The sequence below is a fragment of the Exophiala spinifera genome (assembly GCF_000836115.1).
Source record: "Exophiala spinifera strain CBS 89968 unplaced genomic scaffold supercont1.1, whole genome shotgun sequence".
NCBI lineage: Eukaryota > Fungi > Ascomycota > Eurotiomycetes > Chaetothyriales > Herpotrichiellaceae > Exophiala > Exophiala spinifera.
This window is the reverse complement of record NW_015622513.1, coordinates 1,449,981-1,469,936: the sequence shown is the minus strand read 5'-3', so window position 1 is coordinate 1,469,936 and position 19,956 is coordinate 1,449,981. Positions and strand designations below refer to the sequence as shown.

Sequence of the window (19,956 nt, the reverse complement as noted above, 5' to 3'; positions counted from 1 at the left end):
AAGGGCATCAACGATGCAACTCTGTCCTTGCAGAGTCTAACCGAATGCGTATAATGCAAGTGGTTCGCTAGTGTGCGCACCGACGCTGGGCAATTGACGTCGACAGCGGGTCCCGTTGCTCCACACTATATACTGTATGTAGTATTGTCGGGGCTTGCTGGAAGTCCAGAGTCCGAATCTTCTGAATTCCAAGGCAGAGCGAGCATCTGTAGGAAGGCAACAGGAAACTCCTATCTCCGATTGTCTTTCTCATGTCACATATATGGCAAGTCCGAGCTCGAAGATCTTCGAATCCGCCACAGCCTGGTGACGCTCTGTCCTCCCTCGCTCATCTTTAGTGAAGATCGACACCGGATATGGAGGCTAATCATGCCTGAGGCTCTCAGTACGCGGTTATGTGTGAGGCCGAGCCGGATATAGACTTCCTGGGAAATGGTGCTCTGTTGGCCACTGGAAAGATCTTGCGACGGCTGCGATGTAATTGGAAAGCAATTGAACATGGTTCATTATGGTCCATACCGTGTCATAACCCTATAGTTCGTACACAGAATGCAGACTAAAGTGTCAAAGTCTTGTGCGTTAAAGCACGAAAGGTAGATGACGATCTGTTATCCGCCATCTCCCATTCTATGAAACTGGTCAAAGTACCTCATGCATCGTCGGATTGGATCGTGAAGACGAGTTTCGACGTTCTGGAGTGAGCGGCCATAGGACCTTCATACTTCAACCAGAACTCTGATCTCATTATCCATCCAGTCGACCACGCCAGCACTCAGCAAAGCAACCATCCAGTCACCGTCGTCGAGAACAGTTACAAGACCATCAGTTAGCCATACTTGAATGATCGGACGGCCGTCCTTGCTATTAATCTTGTTACCAGTAGCAGCCCTGTATCGCTGATTCACCTGGTCCATCAGAGCTGCCAAACTCGGAGCTGCTTCTGGCCTCAACTCAAAACGCGGCATTACCCGTCTTCGAGCACCACCGGTGTTTGAGACCACGTTGACATAGAGAACAATCGGTTCCTTAAACGCGGGTCTCGGCGGGGATGTGCTCGGTGCTTGAAATATACTACCATTTGACACGGTAGAAGATGGCTCGGTCATCTCCTGAGAGAGAAGGCCAGCCTCGCTCGCGGGAACTGAGTCGTTTGCCGGAGCGAGAGGCGCTGTTTCAGCAAGCTCCAGGCCAGAAATATCCGACATAGGCGCATCAATTAGAGAGGAGTTGGTCTCGCCAAGAGATTTGTGTGGCCGTCTTTGGTGATGGTCCTTGGGGGTTGCTTGCTTCCTTGTTGTAGCAGCGTAGAGGCGCTGGCGCTCATTGGTGACCATTTTCCGCATCAGAGGCATCATATGTTTGATGATGGCCTCACTATGCTCAGGCCATACCAACGTTCGTGGCCGACCACCGTCACTTTGTCCAAAGTATTTCTCTCCATATCCGTGGACAGACAAGAATTCCTCCACGCAGTTCCATAACTTCAGCCTCGATGCCTCTACTCCACCAATGTTCGGAGACTTTTTGTGTCCAACTACAGCCCTGCGTTCAGGATATGCCTCGTCGAGCATAAAAGCCTTGGCAGCAACCTGCAAACGTAAGAAGTTCTCTGGTGCAAGGTCCAAGGACTCAAAGACTTTGCCCGACGAAGGCCGACTGTAACTCCTGCTCTTCGAGGGTGGCTCGCGAAAAAGGACTGATGCGGAATATCGGCGCTTGAGGGTTTGGGACTCGGCCGCAGGATCAGGAGCATCACCCAGGCCTTCTGGAGGCGCCAGGGACTCGTCATGAGTGAAGGTCTCGTCATACTTTCCATGCTCAACTCTTTTCGCATGTTCATTTGCAGCAGCAGTTGCAGCTTGAACGAGTCCAGCAAGGTGAATGTCGTTGTGGTACGTCGAGTCCCCCATGGTGTTAGCCGTGGACTAGCAGTCCAGGCCGCGAGGCCATGGACCTAACCCAGAAGCAGTACAAGATACAAGGTGCTTGTCTTGCTCTCAGCGAGGTGGGAGACGACTGCTCGGCTCAACGACGACGACGACTTATGAGGTGCCACCAGGACCCAAATGTTTGCTGTGTTTGACAAGTATGGGATATGATGGTGGAAAATCATGCAAATTTGCCGAGACCTCGCCCAAACACATGGGAAGCGCTAGCCCTAATACGGTTAGACGTAAGCCGACTGAAACAACGTCAGGAAGTCGATGACAACAGAAAGAATAAGTAAAGCAACAGCGTCATGGAACCTCCTTGACATATATTTACCATGAATGATTGAAGGATGCTTTTTGGTCCGGCCTTTAGTTGCGCTGATTAGTCCGCCACCCTACCTTGCATCGAGTCAGACGAGTCCGCGGCAATCGACATCATGTTCGGGGCCACGAAGCTGCAGGTAGCTACGTACCTGCTCGGCGTCTGTCCATTCTCCATCGCCTTCTTAGTCTTCATGAACTCTGAAGTCTCATTTGTTGTCACTGACCTAATTGGCAAAGACCATGGCGTCGGCGACGCTGTCGGCACCCTGGGTTTCGCAGATGAATTGGTTGCCCTAGTTGCCTGCCCATTATGGGGTGTCCTGTCCGATCGCATGGGTTTGCGTATCGTGAGGAGTCTGCTCCGACCACCAACGATACCATATCACTAACATTCTATAGGTCTGTGTCGTCGGTTATTTAGTTATCTGCCTAGCTTTGGTACTATTTGTCCAGGCACGTAACGTCTATCCTCAGCTTCTTCTTGCGAGGTTACTCTTCAGCCTGGGAGGTGCCGCGGCGTCGACAATGGTAACTGCTATCTTGCCTGCTGTTGCTGGCTCTCCAACCAAGCCAAAGGGCCAGTTAAGACACTCCAGGGTGATTCAGATCTTCGGCAACACGACTCATGTGTCGAGCCCGTCCATTGCTTCCGAGTCAACCATAACTCCAGAACGTTTCCTCGCTCGTGTATCTCAGCGTCAGAACGGTCGTTACAGGTCAGAAGGAGACACTCAACTAGCCTCGTCTACCAGCAAGATTGCAGGGTTTGTTGGTATGGGTGCAGGTGTTGGTGCTCTGATCGCTCTCAGCCTTTTTCTTCCTCTCCCAGCTAAGTTTCAATACGCTGGGGTGGGACAAAAAGATGCCTTGAAATACAGCTTCTATGTCGTCGCAGCTGTCGCCTTTGTGTTGGCCGTATTCTGTTTTTTTGGGCTTACCAACCTGCATGCTGAGGTCGAAGCCGGTCAAGTCCAAGACAGAAATAATCAACAACAAAAGTCAAAGCTACCTAGCACCAGCGAACTTCGCCAAATGATGGATAATTTCCAAATGGCGATCATAGTTGGCTTTGAACGCTCGGAAATTGCTATCGGATACCTAGGAGGATTTGTCGCTCGCGCATCTTCCGTCGGTATATCCCTCTTCATACCGCTTTTGGTCAATGCGACCTTTCACAATTCGGGACTCTGCAAGGTTGAGGGAAATGAACACGATCCCAATGGTCTACCTGATATCAAGAAAAGATGTCCACGCGCTTACGTTGTCGCGGCTGAATTAACGGGTGTCTCTCAAATGATAGCCCTGATCTGCGCTCCTCTCTTCGGTTACTGGTGCGCTAGGGTATCTCGGAAACAGATCCCTCTTCTTTTCGCTTCAATCTCTGGCATCGTGGGCTATCCACTTTTTGCCAGTGTCTTTCATCCTCGGAATTCGACGGCGGCACCACTCTTCACCGACTTTTTGGCTGTCAGCTTGATCGGTATCAGCCAGATTGGCGCGATCGTATGTAGCCTGGGAACATTGAGCACAGGTGTACTTCTCGAACTTCCGAGCACGAGCAAACGGCATTCCACGGTGGATATAAATGAGAGTCAAACTGCAGCCGACGAAACACAGCCGCTTCTCTCGAATGCTCAACAAAGCAACAAAAGCCCGTCCTTGTCGACTCTCAAAGGCTCAGTTGCCGGTGTTTACTCTTTGTATGGCGGGCTTGCCATCTTGATATTGACCAAAGTAGGCGGCCTACTCTTTGATAAAGTATCATTAGCAGCTCCATTCTACATCATGGCTGCATTCAACGCGGTTCTCATGGTTGCTTGTTTATGCCAGAGTATCTTTACCGCGAAATAGCAAGTCCTTACAGGCGTCTTTCATACCGCTTAGAAAGAGGGAACCCGGACACTTGCTACTCCGCAGCTTGAGAGGTCGTCATGAAGGTCTTTACCTCTAGTCTGGTCCTTCGACAACAGTCCGTTGCACTACTTGCGTCTCGAGTCCAGGTGCTATGGCGACAAGAAATCTAGCCTGACTGAACCTATCACATCGGTGTGTGGCAGCTGCTTACCCATGTTTCTCACAACCTAGCTGGCATCAACCAACTTCGACTCATCCACATGAAACATACTCAGCATCACATCCTTTCCACGCGCCAGATTCAGTCCGTCAATACGAGCCTGGATCTCCTTTCGAGATTTACGAACTTCACCAGCGATATCCGACCATGCCATTATCGTCTTCCGCTCCGCATCCAAGGGCATGCTCACACCGACATCCACGATCTTCCCGTCTCTCTTTCTCACAGTACCATTCACAATCACGGTGTCTATGTCCGCAGCTTCGCTGAATCGTACAATCGCGGTGACTGGATCGTGATCTGCAGCCGCGAGCATCCCGACACTATGCTCCGCGTCGAACACAACTATATCCGCCTTTTTCCCCAGCGCTATACTTCCCACCTCGTTTTCGAGACCTAAGCACCTCGCACCGCGGATGGTCATGAGATTGTACGCTGCTTCGGATGAACCGAGGACCTTTTCCCGCGGGAACCGACCGTCAGCTATGATGCGGTTATTCTTCTCAAGCCTCGCAAGCTGAAGCAATGCTCGAGCCTGTAGGACAATGCTGGACGGGTTGTTGCTGTGGCAGTCGGCCCCTAGAGAGACATTCGTGGATTTTGCCTCACCCTTCCTGAATATCCGATGCTGTCCAACGGGCCATCCCATACCCATTTGCGCCTCTGTGTCAGGCGTGCTAGAGATTGGGGCCCCCTTTGAAGCGACCACTGAGAGATCTTCTTCCTCGACTCCGTTGCAGTGCGACAGGAGCAGAAATGGTAACCTCGCACCGCCCCCCGTGTATGTCCCAGGCGGGGGATACGGTGGTTGAAGAAGGTCGTAGGACGAAAGCAGTTGAATGACGGAATGGAAACCTATAATAGTCCAAGCCAAAAACAAAGTGTCAGTAATTGATGTTGCATCAAACCTTCTGTCATGCATCTAATATGCAGGAGGCTTGGCTTACCCTGAAGAGCATTTCTACTGACATGTGTCGTGACGACTCTGAGGCCCTTGGACCCCAATTCTTTCAATAAGCCGAGGATCATATCTTTGGGCAAGAACCACAGGTCGAATCCTAGCCCAATTTCCACGGTCGCATCATGATCCTGCGGGTTCCGATTATACTGCTCAACTAGGCGCCCAAGTTGAGATAGTGCCCATTCCGGAAGAAGCTCGCCGCTCGGCACACAACCAGTCTCACTCCACTCGGTCATCCTCAGGGCAACCGAGTACGCGAAGATGGACCGGATGCCGGAGTCCGCAGTAGCTGCTATTGCTGCATTTGCTACAAGCACATCAGCACATCAACAACCCCTCAAGCAATCTACAAAGCCGGATATTGGAGGGGACGAAGAAAAGTTCAGATTGGTTGAGGGGAAGGAAGGATAAACACATACCATGCTCAGGAGTATAGACGACATGTGCATGGTCGAGAACGAGAGTCGTACCGCAGTTGATCGCCTCGAGACAACCGGCCAACTGGCCCCAGTATACGTCTGAAGAAGTGTACGCGTACGATACCATGTTGCCTATATACAACGCCACAAAGCCATCGCGTTTCACCAGCGTCAGCCATAAGATTCCAATAAACCCTGGCTCGAGTCGAAAAGAGAAGGAAGTTGGTTTCTACAACTTACCAGACACCATATACGCTACTAGGCCTTCGTCGGCATGCCTGCCCTTCAGCTGCGTCTGCCACAGATGGTGGTGCGTGTCGATGAAACCAGGGGAGACGATCTTGCCACGACAGTCGATCGTCTCGGTGTCTTTCGAGGGAGCCTTGATGCCCTTGGCAATTTGAGAAATCACGTTCCCGACGATCAGCACGTCGGTGTCGTGCAGGGGAATCACATGGTCATCTGGGGAGGAGGAGTGGGTGAGGACAAGTCCGCCTTGAAGAAGGATGGATCTATCAGCCATTGGGGAAAATTTAAGGTCTCTCTCTCTCTCTCTTTTTGTGTGTGTATGTCTGGATTGAGTGGGTGGTAATGGTAGGCCTGAGGATTGTCGATGGCTGCGAGATGGAATGAATGAAAGAAAGTCGATTGCTGATCAACCAGCCTCTCCTTTCTTACTGTATCATACCTTGTTTGCTTTAGATATCCGTACATGTTTACGTAGATATGCACATATATATATACACACACGCACCAGTGTATATAGCAGGACGACCATCTAATATCCGGGCCTAGTGATTTTCAACAAAGTCTCCGCAACGACGGATGAACAACCACCCCCCAACTCGGGGTTAAACAACTTCGCAACGATCCGATTTCACCGGAGACTTTCTCTTCCCACGTCGGACTTAGCGGGCTTCTGAGGGCAGAGAAGCCGAGCACGATGACTCAGAGGGGCTCAGGAGTTGAGCGAGCACACACAGATTGCGGCAGGGCCGTTGTGGAAAAGAAGAAGCTTGCTCGCACAAGGGCTTAGTATGGACTATGCCACTTTTTTGAGCAGCGAGGGGGCCCCATCAAAGCAATGAACAACGAATGAACGCCATCGATCGACATTTGCCGGCCAACGGAAACGAGAATCTAGCCAAGCTTCAACGAGACCTGATTTATGACAACGATTAAGATTATGCTGATTACAGATACTTCTTTACACATCTCAACCTATTAAGCTCGGCGCTATGGTCTTCTAGATGGTCTCAGCAAATGGCTTCGTGAGATCAGCAGCAACCTGACATGGTCGACAAGGCTGTCCTCCCCAAATGTGCCCTTCAAAACTTGCCGTCCGGTAATACAGATGCTAACAGCAACAAGAAGAGCATGTGAGGCACCCGTAGAACTGGAGCAACATATTCGGCCTGTCAAGCGACACCATCAACCTGCGATGGGTCTGTGTCGTATCAAAAGCCTCCGAGAGCCCAAGACTCAGACATGCTGACTGATTACAAGGGCATGGCAGCAGACACTACCTGCTCATCCTTGTGATGTATATGGGGGGATGTTGTTGGGCGTGTTTTATGTTTCAGTCCCCCGTAGTTTCAAAATCTCCAGATACTTCTTCTTGACGGTTGCGTTCCCATATCTGTATGTTCCCTTTCCTTCCATGTATTCTGCAACTTGTTTCCAAGGGACTTTGTTCACAAACTGTCCTATGGAGATTGCGTCAAGATTATGCAGAGATGAAGAGGCAAGTGGGTCCGTGTTCGAGCAGTACGCCACGCCTTCGAACAGCAATTCAATCTGTTGATAGTCAGAATCTATCCTGCCCACAGAAGTGTAAGGGATGCTACCTCTCGATCTCCCCATTCCGGTCTTCGGAGGCGAGCTTCTTTTGGTTTTGTAAGGGCTCTGTATCGACCACGTAATGTCGACTCAGCCTCACTGAAGCCACCGATCTCTTTGATTTGTTTGTATGACATGCCTTGGGACTTGAGATGAACCAGAAGGTCGTCCTTAGAGGTATCGCGTTGTCCACTTCTCGATCCGACCTGCCTGCTTGTCGTTGAGGTATGGAACTCAGATCTCGGGGCTGCTCTCAACGTATGGTTGTTATGAAGAATAGAAGGTGGAACCTCGGGCAGCCCGGCAATGTGATCTTGCTCTTCCATATACCATTGGTGGTGTAAGTCGTCATGTGGCCCATGATTAGTGGAATCTGCTTGTTCAAGCTCCTGGTACGCGTAGTCGTCCAACTCTGGTAGCGGCGGGTATTCCAACATAGGGACAGCCTCAAGTTGCTGGAATTTTGAAGGGTTCTGCAGCTCCACATCTTCGCTAGACGGTCGTTGAAAGGAGCATTCCGCATAAAGCGACGAAGGATGGAAACTTGGGACTGAGAGTGATACTGATTGCTGGTTTCTTGAGTTCCTGACTAGATGATTAACAGCTGCAGCCGAAACCAGGGTTGTGTCAGTATTTTCCAGAAAGACTTCTGGAGTTGCCATCTTGCCAAACGAGGAAGTTTGAACATCATATTGCAAATGATCATGTCCATCAAGTGCATCAACCCCCAATCCAAGTGTTGGGAGAACAACATTTTCGCAGTCTGGATATCTGAAGGGGTCCTGTACGGTGCCATCGTCTCCCTCAAAGGTGTGTAGGTAGGGTTCGGCAATATTACTTTGTCTTGTCGGAGGTGATGAGGTCGCGAACAAAGGAACCGTTCCTATGGGATGAATGTCGAGATCAGCCGAGAGAAGAGCATTGGAACAATGTGCGTCATCTACTGTAGACAGAAATCTGTTCACCGCCGAACTCCTCATGGTATTCTCACCGTTGTGATCAAACAACCCGTTTTCAATTCCTGGTTGGCAGGGCGGCGGCAAGGAAGCCGTACCACTGAGCATGCCACTGGTTTCTCCGAGAGTGTGAGACGAAGACGACCAGTCTCGTGGAATAAAACTGGCGTTGAGGAAGTAATCAGAAGCTGGCAAGACGGAGGGAGACATGGTATCCAATGATGTTGCTTGCAGACTGTGTCCATTTTCGTAGAAGGTGCGATGTCTTGATCCTTCTTGAGCCTGAGAAGGAGCGACTTCATGACGGTGACATTGGCAGCATGTGTCATAGGGAGCCGGTACAAAGCGCTCGGCAACTGAGGCCCGACTGTTGGTGAATTGCTTAAAGTCGGCCGAATCTGACGGGATACCGACGGGGTGACTTGAGTCGTTAGTTGGTGCGTACTCTCCAGGGTAATCGTCCGTGACCAAAGGATCAAAAGGTTCCCGGGACATGACCTTGCACAGTAAACTGCTAGACACAGTTGAATACAGATGTTAGAATGTGCTGTGAATCATCGGAACCGCCTAGTAACGGCTCCTTGGACAAACCCTTCGTTTTCATGTCGAGTCATGGAAGCCTACAATCAGCGTTCGTTGGCGTCATACATCAAGGGTACGAAACCTCTTCGCCTTGCAAACAGCAGGCTTGTCATGATATTGTTATCGATCTGGTATTTCGAGAGAGCCCCGGAACAGCGTCCCATAAGAAGACCATGGCCTGAAGCAAACCCATGGATTCGGCTTTCGTAAAGTCGGGGCCGATGTATTCAGATGGTGGGAGGCAATGCCGCAGTCTGCGAAACACCAAATCGCTCAATCTGTAGCACGGTCTTCCTCAATTCGTGGTAAATCCCGGCGACTGGTATGATAGCCCATACGCTGTTAGGCTCATCCAGTCCGTCCACATGTGTTCAAACAAATCGGTTTGCTGACCCAGTGACTCCTTTGGACGCCATTTTGCCTTGAGCCCTTGCACAGAGACGTCAAACTGGCACACATGGCGAAGGAGCAGCAAGAAGCCTCGCCATTTGGAAGCAGCTTCAGCATATCATGAATACCTTTGTCATTGCATTGGCAGTGCGGAGGAGAAGAAATGTCATCGAGCGGCAGAGATAATCGGCGTCTTTTGTCTGTAGGAGTCCAAGAATAGAAACAGTCTGCAGAAGGGCTCACAAGTACTTTCACAGTTCTCCGCGATCTCTTTGTCTTTCCCATGTTTGGCACGACATGTCAAAATTCTCAGATCAGAAATGCTCTTGGGCTTTCTGGTTCAGGGCCGGGTCCTCGGGCGCTCGAGGGAGTTTTCATCAAACGCAGAGCCTTGCACCAAGGTAGCAAACATCAAGGACTCTGTGTAACGTCCATTTATAGGTCTGACGATCGTCCACAAGAAAAGCCTACAGAGCCAACTGACATCGTATGCATAGCCCCTATCTCAGGCGAAATCGAGAAGACACACTGGCGACTATAACCTGGAGCCGCGGTCGATGGAAGATTGAGTAGTTCAATCAGAGAAACATTGTGGAGTGGTCCAAAACCCGGCCATCATGCTCGTCAGCAGGTGCCTCTGGAGTGGGGGCTGACTTATACGGGATCTTGCTGCGGCCCGGAAACGGGTTGGCATTTGACATGTTGGCCCACGATCAAACCGCCGAATCCCTACCCTTGAGACTGGTTCTGAAAACGTGGCAAGCACGCGATGTATGCCAGGGCTCCCCATCGGACCAAGCAATGGAGGATGAAACGACAGCCACGGGCAAAAGCAGACCTGACACATTGGTTTCATCTCACTAGCTTGTGGTCCTCCCCATACGGTTGGAATGAGCTTTGGCAGCAAGTATTTGACTTGAGAGGTCGATGTAGAGGGAGAGAACGGCCAAAACTTGGAGGGTTGAGGGTGGTGTTCAGCCTGGAAGATCACTTTGGCCGTGGACCACTGCAATGCTATGCAGCGACCAGAATATAAAGCAATGCCAATGTCCTGACCGCGGAGTCATCAGCTTGTCATATAACAAGTGAGTTAGTAAAAGTCATGTTATCACAGAGTTGAGGGTAAGGTACCTAGGCATACAGAAAGTAAACAAGTCGAGAGTGTTGCTGAAAGGTGAAGAGACGTCGGGGATTTACCGCAGTTTAGCCGACTTGGCTGTGGATTGGTGCCGAATTCTCGTCACGTCTCTTCTGATCAAAGGATGGTGCGATTCCGTTTGATAATGACTGTGCATACAGTACATCACTTGGATCATTTCACATCGAGACACTACAACATCACAAGCCCCGTTGCGCTAGTTCAGGAGGTCCATAGCTGATAGGACTTGAGGCGGCTCTCAAGTCTGGCCATTCTAACCGCCTTGGTAGCCACCGAGGGAAACTTGGGCGACCTACTCAGCACCTGCGGCAGATTCAGAATATCCCACAGGCATAGAACGTGCGAGTATGTCTGAAGCAGACATGGCACTCGGCCTTGCAGAACACCTGCAGAGCCTAGTCTCGAGGAAGTTTCAAGAGGCATATCGCAAGAAAGCTCTTCTCTTCTCAGACACAGCTCTCCAAGTCCTGCGAATCAAGCAAGGATCATCCGTAAGTCGAGAGAGCCGCGCTCCATACCCTGATGGCCCTGCTCATAGGTGTTAGTTCCAACTACGATATTGCCCGGCGTTGGCCAACAAGCCCAAAGGAACTGAGAAGACAGAAAGCCGGGGACCAAAATTCGATCCATTTGCGAAGCCCTCACCAGACCTGCTCATCACCAGCATACCAAGCAATGACCCATCGCATATCTTGGTATTGAACAAGTTTCCCGTCATCCATAATCACTTCATCATCGCTACCAAGGATAATAAGCCCCAAACTGGCCTCTTGGAACCTGCCGACCTTGGTATGACTTACGAATGTCTTCATGCGTGGCAGACCCATCAAAGCGACACCGCCTCGCAGCGATTATTTGCTTTCTTCAACTCTGGTGAGCACAGCGGTGCCAGTCAAGCCCACCGTCATCTGCAATTTCTTTCGATGGAAGATATGTTAGGGTCTGAGTCGCAGGACTGGGGCCTCCTCATTGATCGTATGACTGTGCCGGCTCATCCCGAACTTCCACTATTCCACGATCCATCATGCCCGCTTCTCCATTTCTCCACCCCATTGGAGGGGCGAGCATCGGCAGAGATCTTGTTCTCCAAATACCAACTGCTCCTGAGAGCGGCACTATCTGCTGCAAGTCATCCAGGTGAGCAGCTGAACGAACATATCAATATAGAAAGAGATGGGGAGACTACGTTTAGCTATAACCTGGCAATGACAAGGGACCGAATGGCCATATGTCCGAGGAGTCGCGAGGCCGTAGCCGTGCCCGGGATCGACATTGATAGCTCAGTGGCTCTCAATGGAACTATACTTGCGGGCACATTGATGGTCAAGCATGAGCAAGAATGGAACATATTGCGTGAAACTCCCATGCTGCTCGAAAATATGCTTGCCTCGGTCGGCTACAGCCCAGCCATCTGGCACTGACCTGCCCAAACAGTTTCAGGGCTGCACAGTGCCAGCAACTCTCCTCGCGATCCTTGGAAGCTCGCTCACGGCAGGCTTAGAGGTAGTTGGTGCATTGGGTCAACCTGTTGGACGTCACGCTCCAGAACATACCCAATCGACCCTTGCGTAGGGCGGATGATCTGGTCGTGGCAAGAATACGACAAGACCTTCGAGAGAGAAGGAAATTGTAGTCGAGCCCTTGTGACCACTCGTCCTTCAAGGCAGAAATGGTCTACAAGGCGTCAGAATCAGTCCACTGACGACACAATACCCCTCCAGGCGACCGTATTCGTAATACAGGCAGTGGTGAATTCGAGGGCCAAGTGGACCGTTCAGACACGAGAGGGCAAGACCAAGAGGAGGGGGGAAACAGCTCGAGGATACTGATGCCAATGCTCGTAAATGCAGATATGGCCACGGCGAACTCAAAATGTTCGTTGAAGGAAGCTGTCGTCCTTTAGACCTCGAAGCTTATTGCACATCCGTCCCGATTTGTTGGTGGCTCAAGTTGGCTCAAGTTGGCCCAGTGATGCTGGACATGGCACTAGCGATAGAATTCGATAGTCACGGACGAAAAGCAAGGTTTGGTTCACGCGACACGGCCCCTATTCGCCTAAATAAGTGTTGTGGTGGAAAGCAACCTAGGACGTCTTGAGCTTGGATGTTCTGTATCCGGAGTCTTGGGAAGCGAGCAGTCCTGAATTGAGAGTCAGAACCGTGCAGGGAGTCCAGACCGTCTTCTTTTCGCTTCCAGCGCAAGCCACCAGCGACAGCGTTTCCAAAGTCAACAGGGTTGTTCACTCTCGGCGCTCGTAAAACAGGGATGACTCGACATGCCTAAGCGAAAATCACATCCCAATGTGGCCACGGACAGAACAACATACACCACCATCTCACCCAAGTCACCGGTTCCGGGACACGAGAAACGCCCCGGCACAAGCCGCTAAGTGCGATTTTCACGCCCAAAGAGGGGGGGGGGGGGGGGCAGCACAGAGCAGCCTGCAACCATCACAATCGGGATCGCTCTCTGGAGCAACTCACACTACGGACTCCGTATAGGGCTGCAGATGGAGAGGGGCCAAATATCTGTCTAGCTACTCGTCGATGAAAGAGGGAGGATCAGACTTTGTCGAGTGCGCGTTGCAGATAACCATTCTTCTGCCGCAATCACTCTGTACAGCCTGTGCGCCCTTGAGCTTCTGACATGAGGCACTCTCGCCAGCCTCCTCGACGCGGCATGCCTGGGGCCGCACTATTATGTTGTCGGGATATCCCGTCCTATGGCTGAGACACCAGCACAAGTTAACAACCCGACGAACATGAGCTTCCTCTGGGTCGACGGCTCGGTGACTCTGCAAACAGGCCAGCCCATGCTTGGGGGCGGTCTCGCCAACTAACCTCAAAGCAATCTTTGACGCCCTGGTCGTTTTGGAGTTAACTTTTGGCATTTTCCATCGACCAGGTTCAAGGGTTTTGAGAAGGACACAAGGTTTCTGTTCTCTGTCTTCATAATGGCGTGACCCAAGCGTCCCAGGCACCACAGTCGATCAGTCGAGACTCAACACCAAGTTACTGACTTACCCCTCATTGTGAAGGAAAGCTCCATTCATGTCAAGAAACATCATGGGGTGCCCGGAATATGGGCATGGGCTCAACGTGGGTGAGTCCACCACCAACGATTGATGCAGAGGATTGACAGCTGCAGGCACTTGCAGCTCCCCACGCTCTGGCCCCTTCTTTTCCTCCTCCTCCTCCTTTTGCTGCCAGGACGTAGAGCCCACCAGCGGTCTGGACAGTTGGCTGGGAGGGCATTCCAGTCTATGACATGGCACGTTTAGCGTACCCAAAAGCAAGACGGCGGAACAATTGGCTCGATTGCAAGTCGACAGACCGCAATCTGGACTTGGGCCCAAAGAGGCGAAAGCTTTTGGAACGTGAACGATTGACCGCATGTGAAATGAACCCCAAAGCTTTACGTGAGTGCAGGGTTTACGATGCGCTTGCCAGGGGTAGGTGTTAGTGCCGTGCAGCATTCTGTCTGTTGGTAGCAAGTAAATCGCTGGTGGACGAGATGCATTCTACAATTGCCTCAATAGGGACTTCACAGTGCCAGCCGCCAACACCGCCCAATTGAGTCGCCTAAGTCTAAGTGCGGTTAGGGAGGGTTTAGGGAGCACAGGGTGCCTACGTGACTAACCCTACCGGGTGGGCGGTTAAAGAGATCAACCAAACTTTGTCCTCATCGCGGCGCGCCATCCCCAGACAGTCCGGCACCAACGGGCACCAAAAGATCAAGAAATGTTCCCAAACCCGCACGGAACAGTGCCAGTCCCCGTGCACAGGATTGAGGATCCCCTCTGTATTTTTGAGTATTGTCGACACCCCGGCCGTCTCGCTCGCAGGCGACCGCATCATCATTTAAACATGTATCGTTGGCGTCGACACTAGTCATGCTGCCTTACAGTACAGCGACACCGTCAGCGTACTCAAATCCGAAGCCGTGGTTCTCTTCGACCGAGGAGATGAAACGTGGGTCGTGTTACAGTGCTCAAAGATATCGTCAGGCTAGAAGATCCGAAGCAGGGGGGGTGGGTTGGCATGATCAATCTGCTCACCAGGGGATTTTGGCTCAAAGGTGACCGCCGAGGCGTGACGGTAGGCAGCGCATCATTTCAAAAACATAACGGACAGGGTGGTGTCAGAAAGAGTTAAGTCACGAAAAGTCTTGGTGTGTAACCTCAGTCAGCATCGCCCGGACAAATCAGACACGAGGTGCCTGACACTGAACTGGTCGCGGTCCTTTTGCACAAGGCCCTTTACGAGGGCTAAGCACGCAAGGGACCATCAAGTGCCTTTCCGGATCTCGATTAAAACAGTGATTGGAGCACATCCCTCCGGAGCGTGTCTGCTCCAAATATTGTCTGAAGCCAAATAACAGCCACCCTCCAACCATTGGCTTCCAGGCCTAAACACTGAGCGGCCAGCATGGAAGCACGGATTCTGTCTGGCTACGACCTCCATGTGATCCATCCGTGAGTGAAGGGATCCCCGGTGTTGAGCATCGCGCACGGTTCTTTTTGGGTTTTAATGTGCCCAGGCATACCATGCTTAGATGGGACGCCGCAGATGACCATTATCTACGACTATTGAACAACTGGACTGATCGACCATCGAACTGAAAAGGTAAAATTCACATGCCACGGGTATGGCTGACGGGCGAGGCACAGTGCGGGAGCGATCACTGCATGTGCCGCCGCACGACCCTCACTCCTGTGGAAGACGGTGAGCTTTGAGGGGATTAATCGAGGATCCGAGGATTCGAGTGATTTCAGGTGTGGCTTCACCATCATGTCGTCAGTCCACTGCAGCACAACGCGTGCAAGAGTCGGTGACTGTGCATGAGGCTACACCTCCCTCACCATGCCTGCTCAGCCACGAAGCGGTGAAAAAATAGACACATCCAGGACTCGAAATGTGGCTCGCGCATGCTGAATCCAATGGGAGAGCACCTCTGCCTGGTCTGCGCCTCAAGCTCAGGTCCTTCCTGGCGACCCCGAGAGTGCCTGACCAATGGCTGACACCGAGATACGAGCAGAGTGGAGGACCACGTTTTTTGCTCCCCTGCTGGTGGGAGGGGAGGAGTCGCGGTTGACCGCATCTGCACGATGGCGCCAAATCGTTCGGCCTCGCCTTGTGAGGGTCACTAGGACCACTCAAGCAAGTGTTCTGACCGACTCCAAAAGGACCAACCCGCAAAAAGATGGGCGGGCTGCTCAAACGGGCAGTCAGATCAAAGCATCCCTGGGCGGAGCTGCAGCATCACTGGTCAGTGGTGGTCGGAGCCGTCAACAACAGCCCAGTACCGCTCCATCCACCCTTCCCAATGCAGCATCTCCAGCCTAATCCCTCCCTTGACATCTCGTCATGGTGCCCATAGTCCATTACCCGGGTAAACCTGTGAAGAAAGAACGGGGACGGACCTCCGCCCGTGGAACCTGGAGATTTGGTCTACTGTGCTTGAACTGTGGCTATCCAGCGAACTACTACCGGGGGTTGCTCACAAGCCCCCTATCAAGTACCGCACCTGCTACATCGCTAGGAGGCTCATGAGTAAGGGAACTAGGCGACTAGGATGGAAGAGAGCGGGCGTTTCTCAAGATGAGACAGAAGCCAGACAGAGTCCTCGGAAGGGACTCGCAGGTGGTTGTGTCAACATCTCCGTGGACATGGAATTTGGGATACCACGCCGTCAGCCATCTCTGTCCAACTTTACATAACAGGCCACGTGAAAAATGGCTGTGCCCGCAAACAAGTCAGAAGGATTGTGTCTTCTGTGATCACATTTCCCATCCGAAGCGCCAGTGGTGTCCCCTCTCGTTGGGAAGTCCAAGCCGACTGACAGTGTGGACTTTAGGCGTCCCCGAGTGCTAGGGTGTTAGCACATGCATTAGCCGCCACTTTTGGGTCGTTGGCGTCCTCGTAACTTTGTGTATAGCGGCTGTGCTTGCACCAGCAAAAATTACGGGACCCCCTGCGCATCACCAACGCTACTTGCTATCCTGGTTTGAAAAAAGTATAGGGCTAAGGTGGACACCCTTCAGGAAGACAAGGCCCCTGCTTTCGGCATCGCTTCTTCGATACCCAGAGGACTATCATATATCTCACGATTTCGCCCCCCAAGACCTCAGCCTGGGACCAGAACTTTGGAACTTCTCGACCTGCTCACCCTCTGCCATCGCTATCAACACTGTGACCATCAGATTGCTTCCGCCACCGCGACAACAAGACATCCTCTACCGTCATCCGCCCAGCAACCACCCACCGTTGGCAGACCCTGGACTTCTTCGCAAAAGAGTCTACCTCCCAGAATAGTATACTAGTCGACATCTTTCAGCAAGCCTCTTTTTCCAAAGGCACCCTATCCGTTGGTACTGACCAGGAGTCTTACCACGAGGCGCAAAGCATCCGGATCCTTCGCTCCCAGGGGACCGCACGAACCTTTCTGGCCCCAAGCGAAACCATTGCCAACGACTCTAGCGGCACTCCAAAGTCTGACAACGCCGACGGAGAAGTATTTCACCAGAGGCATTCCCTTCTGAGCCCATGCAGTCACTGCAGTGAGAGTGCCATTCCATAATATGCTCGTTCTCGAGCACACGCGCCGCCAACAGTACGTGGACTTTGGTTTTGACCCCGAGCAATACGTCCCAGCACCTTTTCCCGGTTTAGCCATGGACTCGTATGAGTCGGCCGACAACATGACCTTCAACTTTCACGCATTGCCCTATTCCTACTTTGAGAACCCATCCATGTTTGCAACAGCACCGCAATCGCTCAAGCACGAAATACCCCTGATGCACGAAATGCCGCCTGCCCTGATCTCGTCGGGATCAGTCCAGTCGATCCCCAGTGCCTCCTCGTCGACGGTTGGCTCCCCGTATTCCGGACCATCCCACACCATCTCCAGCCAGGACGGCTTCGATAACGTGGGTGCGACTTATGGACTCGGTGTAATGCCAGCCATTGCCCATCACGACTCGTTCTCACAGGACCTGATGGGAGCTTCGATGGAAGCCGATTTCGCCTTTGAAAAGCTTCCGGATAGTTACGTGGGTGAGTGTGCAGATCTTTCCTCTTCTTCAGCGGCATCCTCCGACCATTCCACCCAGCCATGCCCCATTTGTACGTGACTCGTCCGGCGAAAGAGCCTCTCCTGTCTCTTCTGTCCCGAAGTGATGTGTGTCAATACCCTCTTGGATCCACTCACTGCTGCTCGGCACTCGGCAAATCCTAGTTCGCTTTTCCCTTCTTCTTCCCCTGCCCGCCGCGGGCAATAGATCGACACCAATCTTCAAGTCACCCACGACACCAGCTTCGACATATCCAAGAACCCAAATGCCCTTCGCGTCTCCCACCAGTTCGCGTTCATTCTTATCCTCCCCTTGTCCATCGCCCGACCCTATTCATCCCAAGTGCTTTTGCACGGCTCCGCTGCAGTACCATATTCTCAACCTGCAAGTGGTTTTCACACACGTTTCTTTGCTCAGTGCAGTGGAAGTTTCAGACCGCCTCTCGAATCATCCTGTCCGTCTCATTTGATGTCTTTCATATTTACCTTGAACCTTTCGTCTCTTCGTCTCTTTCTCTGTTCCACCACTCGATACCATTTTCATCATGTCGAGAACAGCATGTACTGACAACATCTCGCTGCAGATCCATCCTTGATTCATGCCTCGCGACCGTTTGGGGAGACAGCCTACGCTGAATCAGCACTCTTTCCACCTAACATGAACACCTTCACCAACACGTCACCATCCGGTTCTCCTGCTATGTCCCCCCAGCCATACGGCATCTTCCCTACTACTCAGTTCTCCGACCCTATCACAAACTCCAACTACTACCAGCAACCCAACATGCCCAGTCGAAGACCATCGCTCGCTTCATATGTTTCTGCAGGTTCGCATGTCAGCACTTCATCAGAGCCTGGTGAAGACGGTGGCCAAAAGGGTCGCTGCCCTCATCTGGATTGCGGCAGGATCGTCAAGGATCTCAAGGCTCACCTGTTGACCCACCAACATGAGCGACCGGAAAAATGCCCGATCGTCACATGTGAGTACCATCACAAGGGTTTTGCGCGAAAGTACGACAAGAACCGACACACCTTGACCCATTACAAGGGCAACATGGTGTGCGGCTTCTGCCCAGGCTCTGGGTCGCCCGCGGAGAAGAGCTTCAACCGAGCAGATGTGTTCAAGCGGCACTTGACTTCAGTACACGGCGTTGAACAAACCGCGCCCAACAGCCGCAAGCGCAGCCCCACGACAAACCCTCCCAAGTTGTCGAGCTATTGCCAAGATGCCACAGGCAAGTGTTCGACCTGTTCAGCCACCTTCACCAATGCTCAAGATTTCTATGAGCATCTTGACGACTGTGTGCTGCGTGTGGTTCAGCAAGAGGAACCTAGCGAGGCCATCAACGCACAACACCTGGCCAGCATCACCGATGACAACGACGTCAAAGAGACCTTGGACCGTCACATGCTCAAGTCTGAAGACGTCCCAACAACCTTTGGTGGAGACGACGACGATGACGAAGAGGATGAGGATGAAGAGGACGACGAGGACGACGACGAGGATGCGGACGCGTCTTTCAACGGCCGCTCCGGACGCGGTGTCATCAAGTCAAAGACGGCCGGCTCAGCGCGAGCTGTCATCGCTGGCGGCATTTCCAAATCCACGAAGTCATCGAAGAAGGGTATGACTTGGTCCAAGGGAGGTGTGTCTCTCCTCGGCAAGGGCCGCAAGAAGAGAAAGCACTACCCACCGTCGTGGGGCATGTCCGCCGACAAGATGCGGATGAAAAAACGGGTGCTCTGCGTATACGATGGTGAACGGCGGCTCTGGAAAGATGACATTATGCTGCACAATGAATTTGAAGTGCGCATGTCGCTACCCGACGGCAAAAGCTACGTGACAGACCTCGATGTCGAGACCCTGAAGAGAGCAGAGGCATTCCACAACGCCACTCAAGAGGAGAAAGGCCCCTGGTTGCCCTTGACCGAAGCGGACACTCAGGCCTTTGACCTGAATGCCTTGATGGCTTGAACACTTTTCTTTGCTGGTTCTTCTGAATTATTGATGGTGCGTTTTAGCGAATTGATGGGTCGGGATATTGGGTACGACTTCAGTTGAGCTCGGATACTTCCTTGAGCATGATGACAGAGTTTTGTTTCCTGTTTTGTTCATACCTTCTTAATCGTCGGACATACTGACAGTTTTCTTGGGACGACCGTACGGCGATGGGGGCAATGGAGGACTCTCCGTTGCCACTGGGTATGTTTTAATGAACGCTACAAAAAAGCCACTCAATGGGGGGATTG

At 52.0% G+C, this 19,956-nt stretch overlaps 6 protein-coding genes across 6 annotated transcripts; 3 read left to right on the top strand and 3 right to left on the bottom strand.

Annotated features, from left to right (window-relative positions):
* Positions 1-716: 716 nt before the first annotated feature.
* Positions 717-1,910, bottom strand: PV08_00555 (uncharacterized protein; the record flags this gene model as incomplete). The annotated part of the gene is made up of 1 exon (XM_016374920.1): positions 717-1,910. The coding sequence occupies one exon, from the start codon at positions 1,908-1,910 to the stop codon at positions 717-719; it is 1,194 nt and encodes a 397-aa protein (XP_016240196.1).
* A 458-nt stretch (positions 1,911-2,368) lies between these two features.
* On the top strand, positions 2,369-4,106 carry PV08_00554 (uncharacterized protein; the record flags this gene model as incomplete). Its single annotated transcript, XM_016374919.1, has 2 exons — positions 2,369-2,602; positions 2,655-4,106. The coding sequence occupies 2 exons, from the start codon at positions 2,369-2,371 to the stop codon at positions 4,104-4,106; spliced, it is 1,686 nt and encodes a 561-aa protein (XP_016240195.1).
* A 230-nt stretch (positions 4,107-4,336) lies between these two features.
* PV08_00553 (uncharacterized protein) lies at positions 4,337-6,232 on the bottom strand (the record flags this gene model as incomplete). Its single annotated transcript, XM_016374918.1, has 4 exons — positions 4,337-5,184; positions 5,277-5,597; positions 5,710-5,841; positions 5,950-6,232. 4 exons carry the CDS (start codon positions 6,230-6,232, stop codon positions 4,337-4,339), a joined length of 1,584 nt encoding a protein of 527 aa, XP_016240194.1.
* Positions 6,233-7,281: 1,049 nt separating this feature from the next.
* Positions 7,282-8,999, bottom strand: PV08_00552 (uncharacterized protein; the record flags this gene model as incomplete). The annotated part of the gene is made up of 2 exons (XM_016374917.1): positions 7,282-7,506; positions 7,557-8,999. 2 exons carry the CDS (start codon positions 8,997-8,999, stop codon positions 7,282-7,284), a joined length of 1,668 nt encoding a protein of 555 aa, XP_016240193.1.
* Positions 9,000-10,982: 1,983 nt separating this feature from the next.
* PV08_00551 (uncharacterized protein) lies at positions 10,983-12,056 on the top strand (the record flags this gene model as incomplete). The annotated part of the gene is made up of 2 exons (XM_016374916.1): positions 10,983-11,126; positions 11,181-12,056. The coding sequence occupies 2 exons, from the start codon at positions 10,983-10,985 to the stop codon at positions 12,054-12,056; spliced, it is 1,020 nt and encodes a 339-aa protein (XP_016240192.1).
* A 5,159-nt stretch (positions 12,057-17,215) lies between these two features.
* Positions 17,216-19,681, top strand: PV08_00550 (uncharacterized protein; the record flags this gene model as incomplete). Its single annotated transcript, XM_016374915.1, has 2 exons — positions 17,216-17,690; positions 18,291-19,681. The coding sequence occupies 2 exons, from the start codon at positions 17,216-17,218 to the stop codon at positions 19,679-19,681; spliced, it is 1,866 nt and encodes a 621-aa protein (XP_016240191.1).
* Between the last annotated feature and the right edge of the window lie 275 nt (positions 19,682-19,956).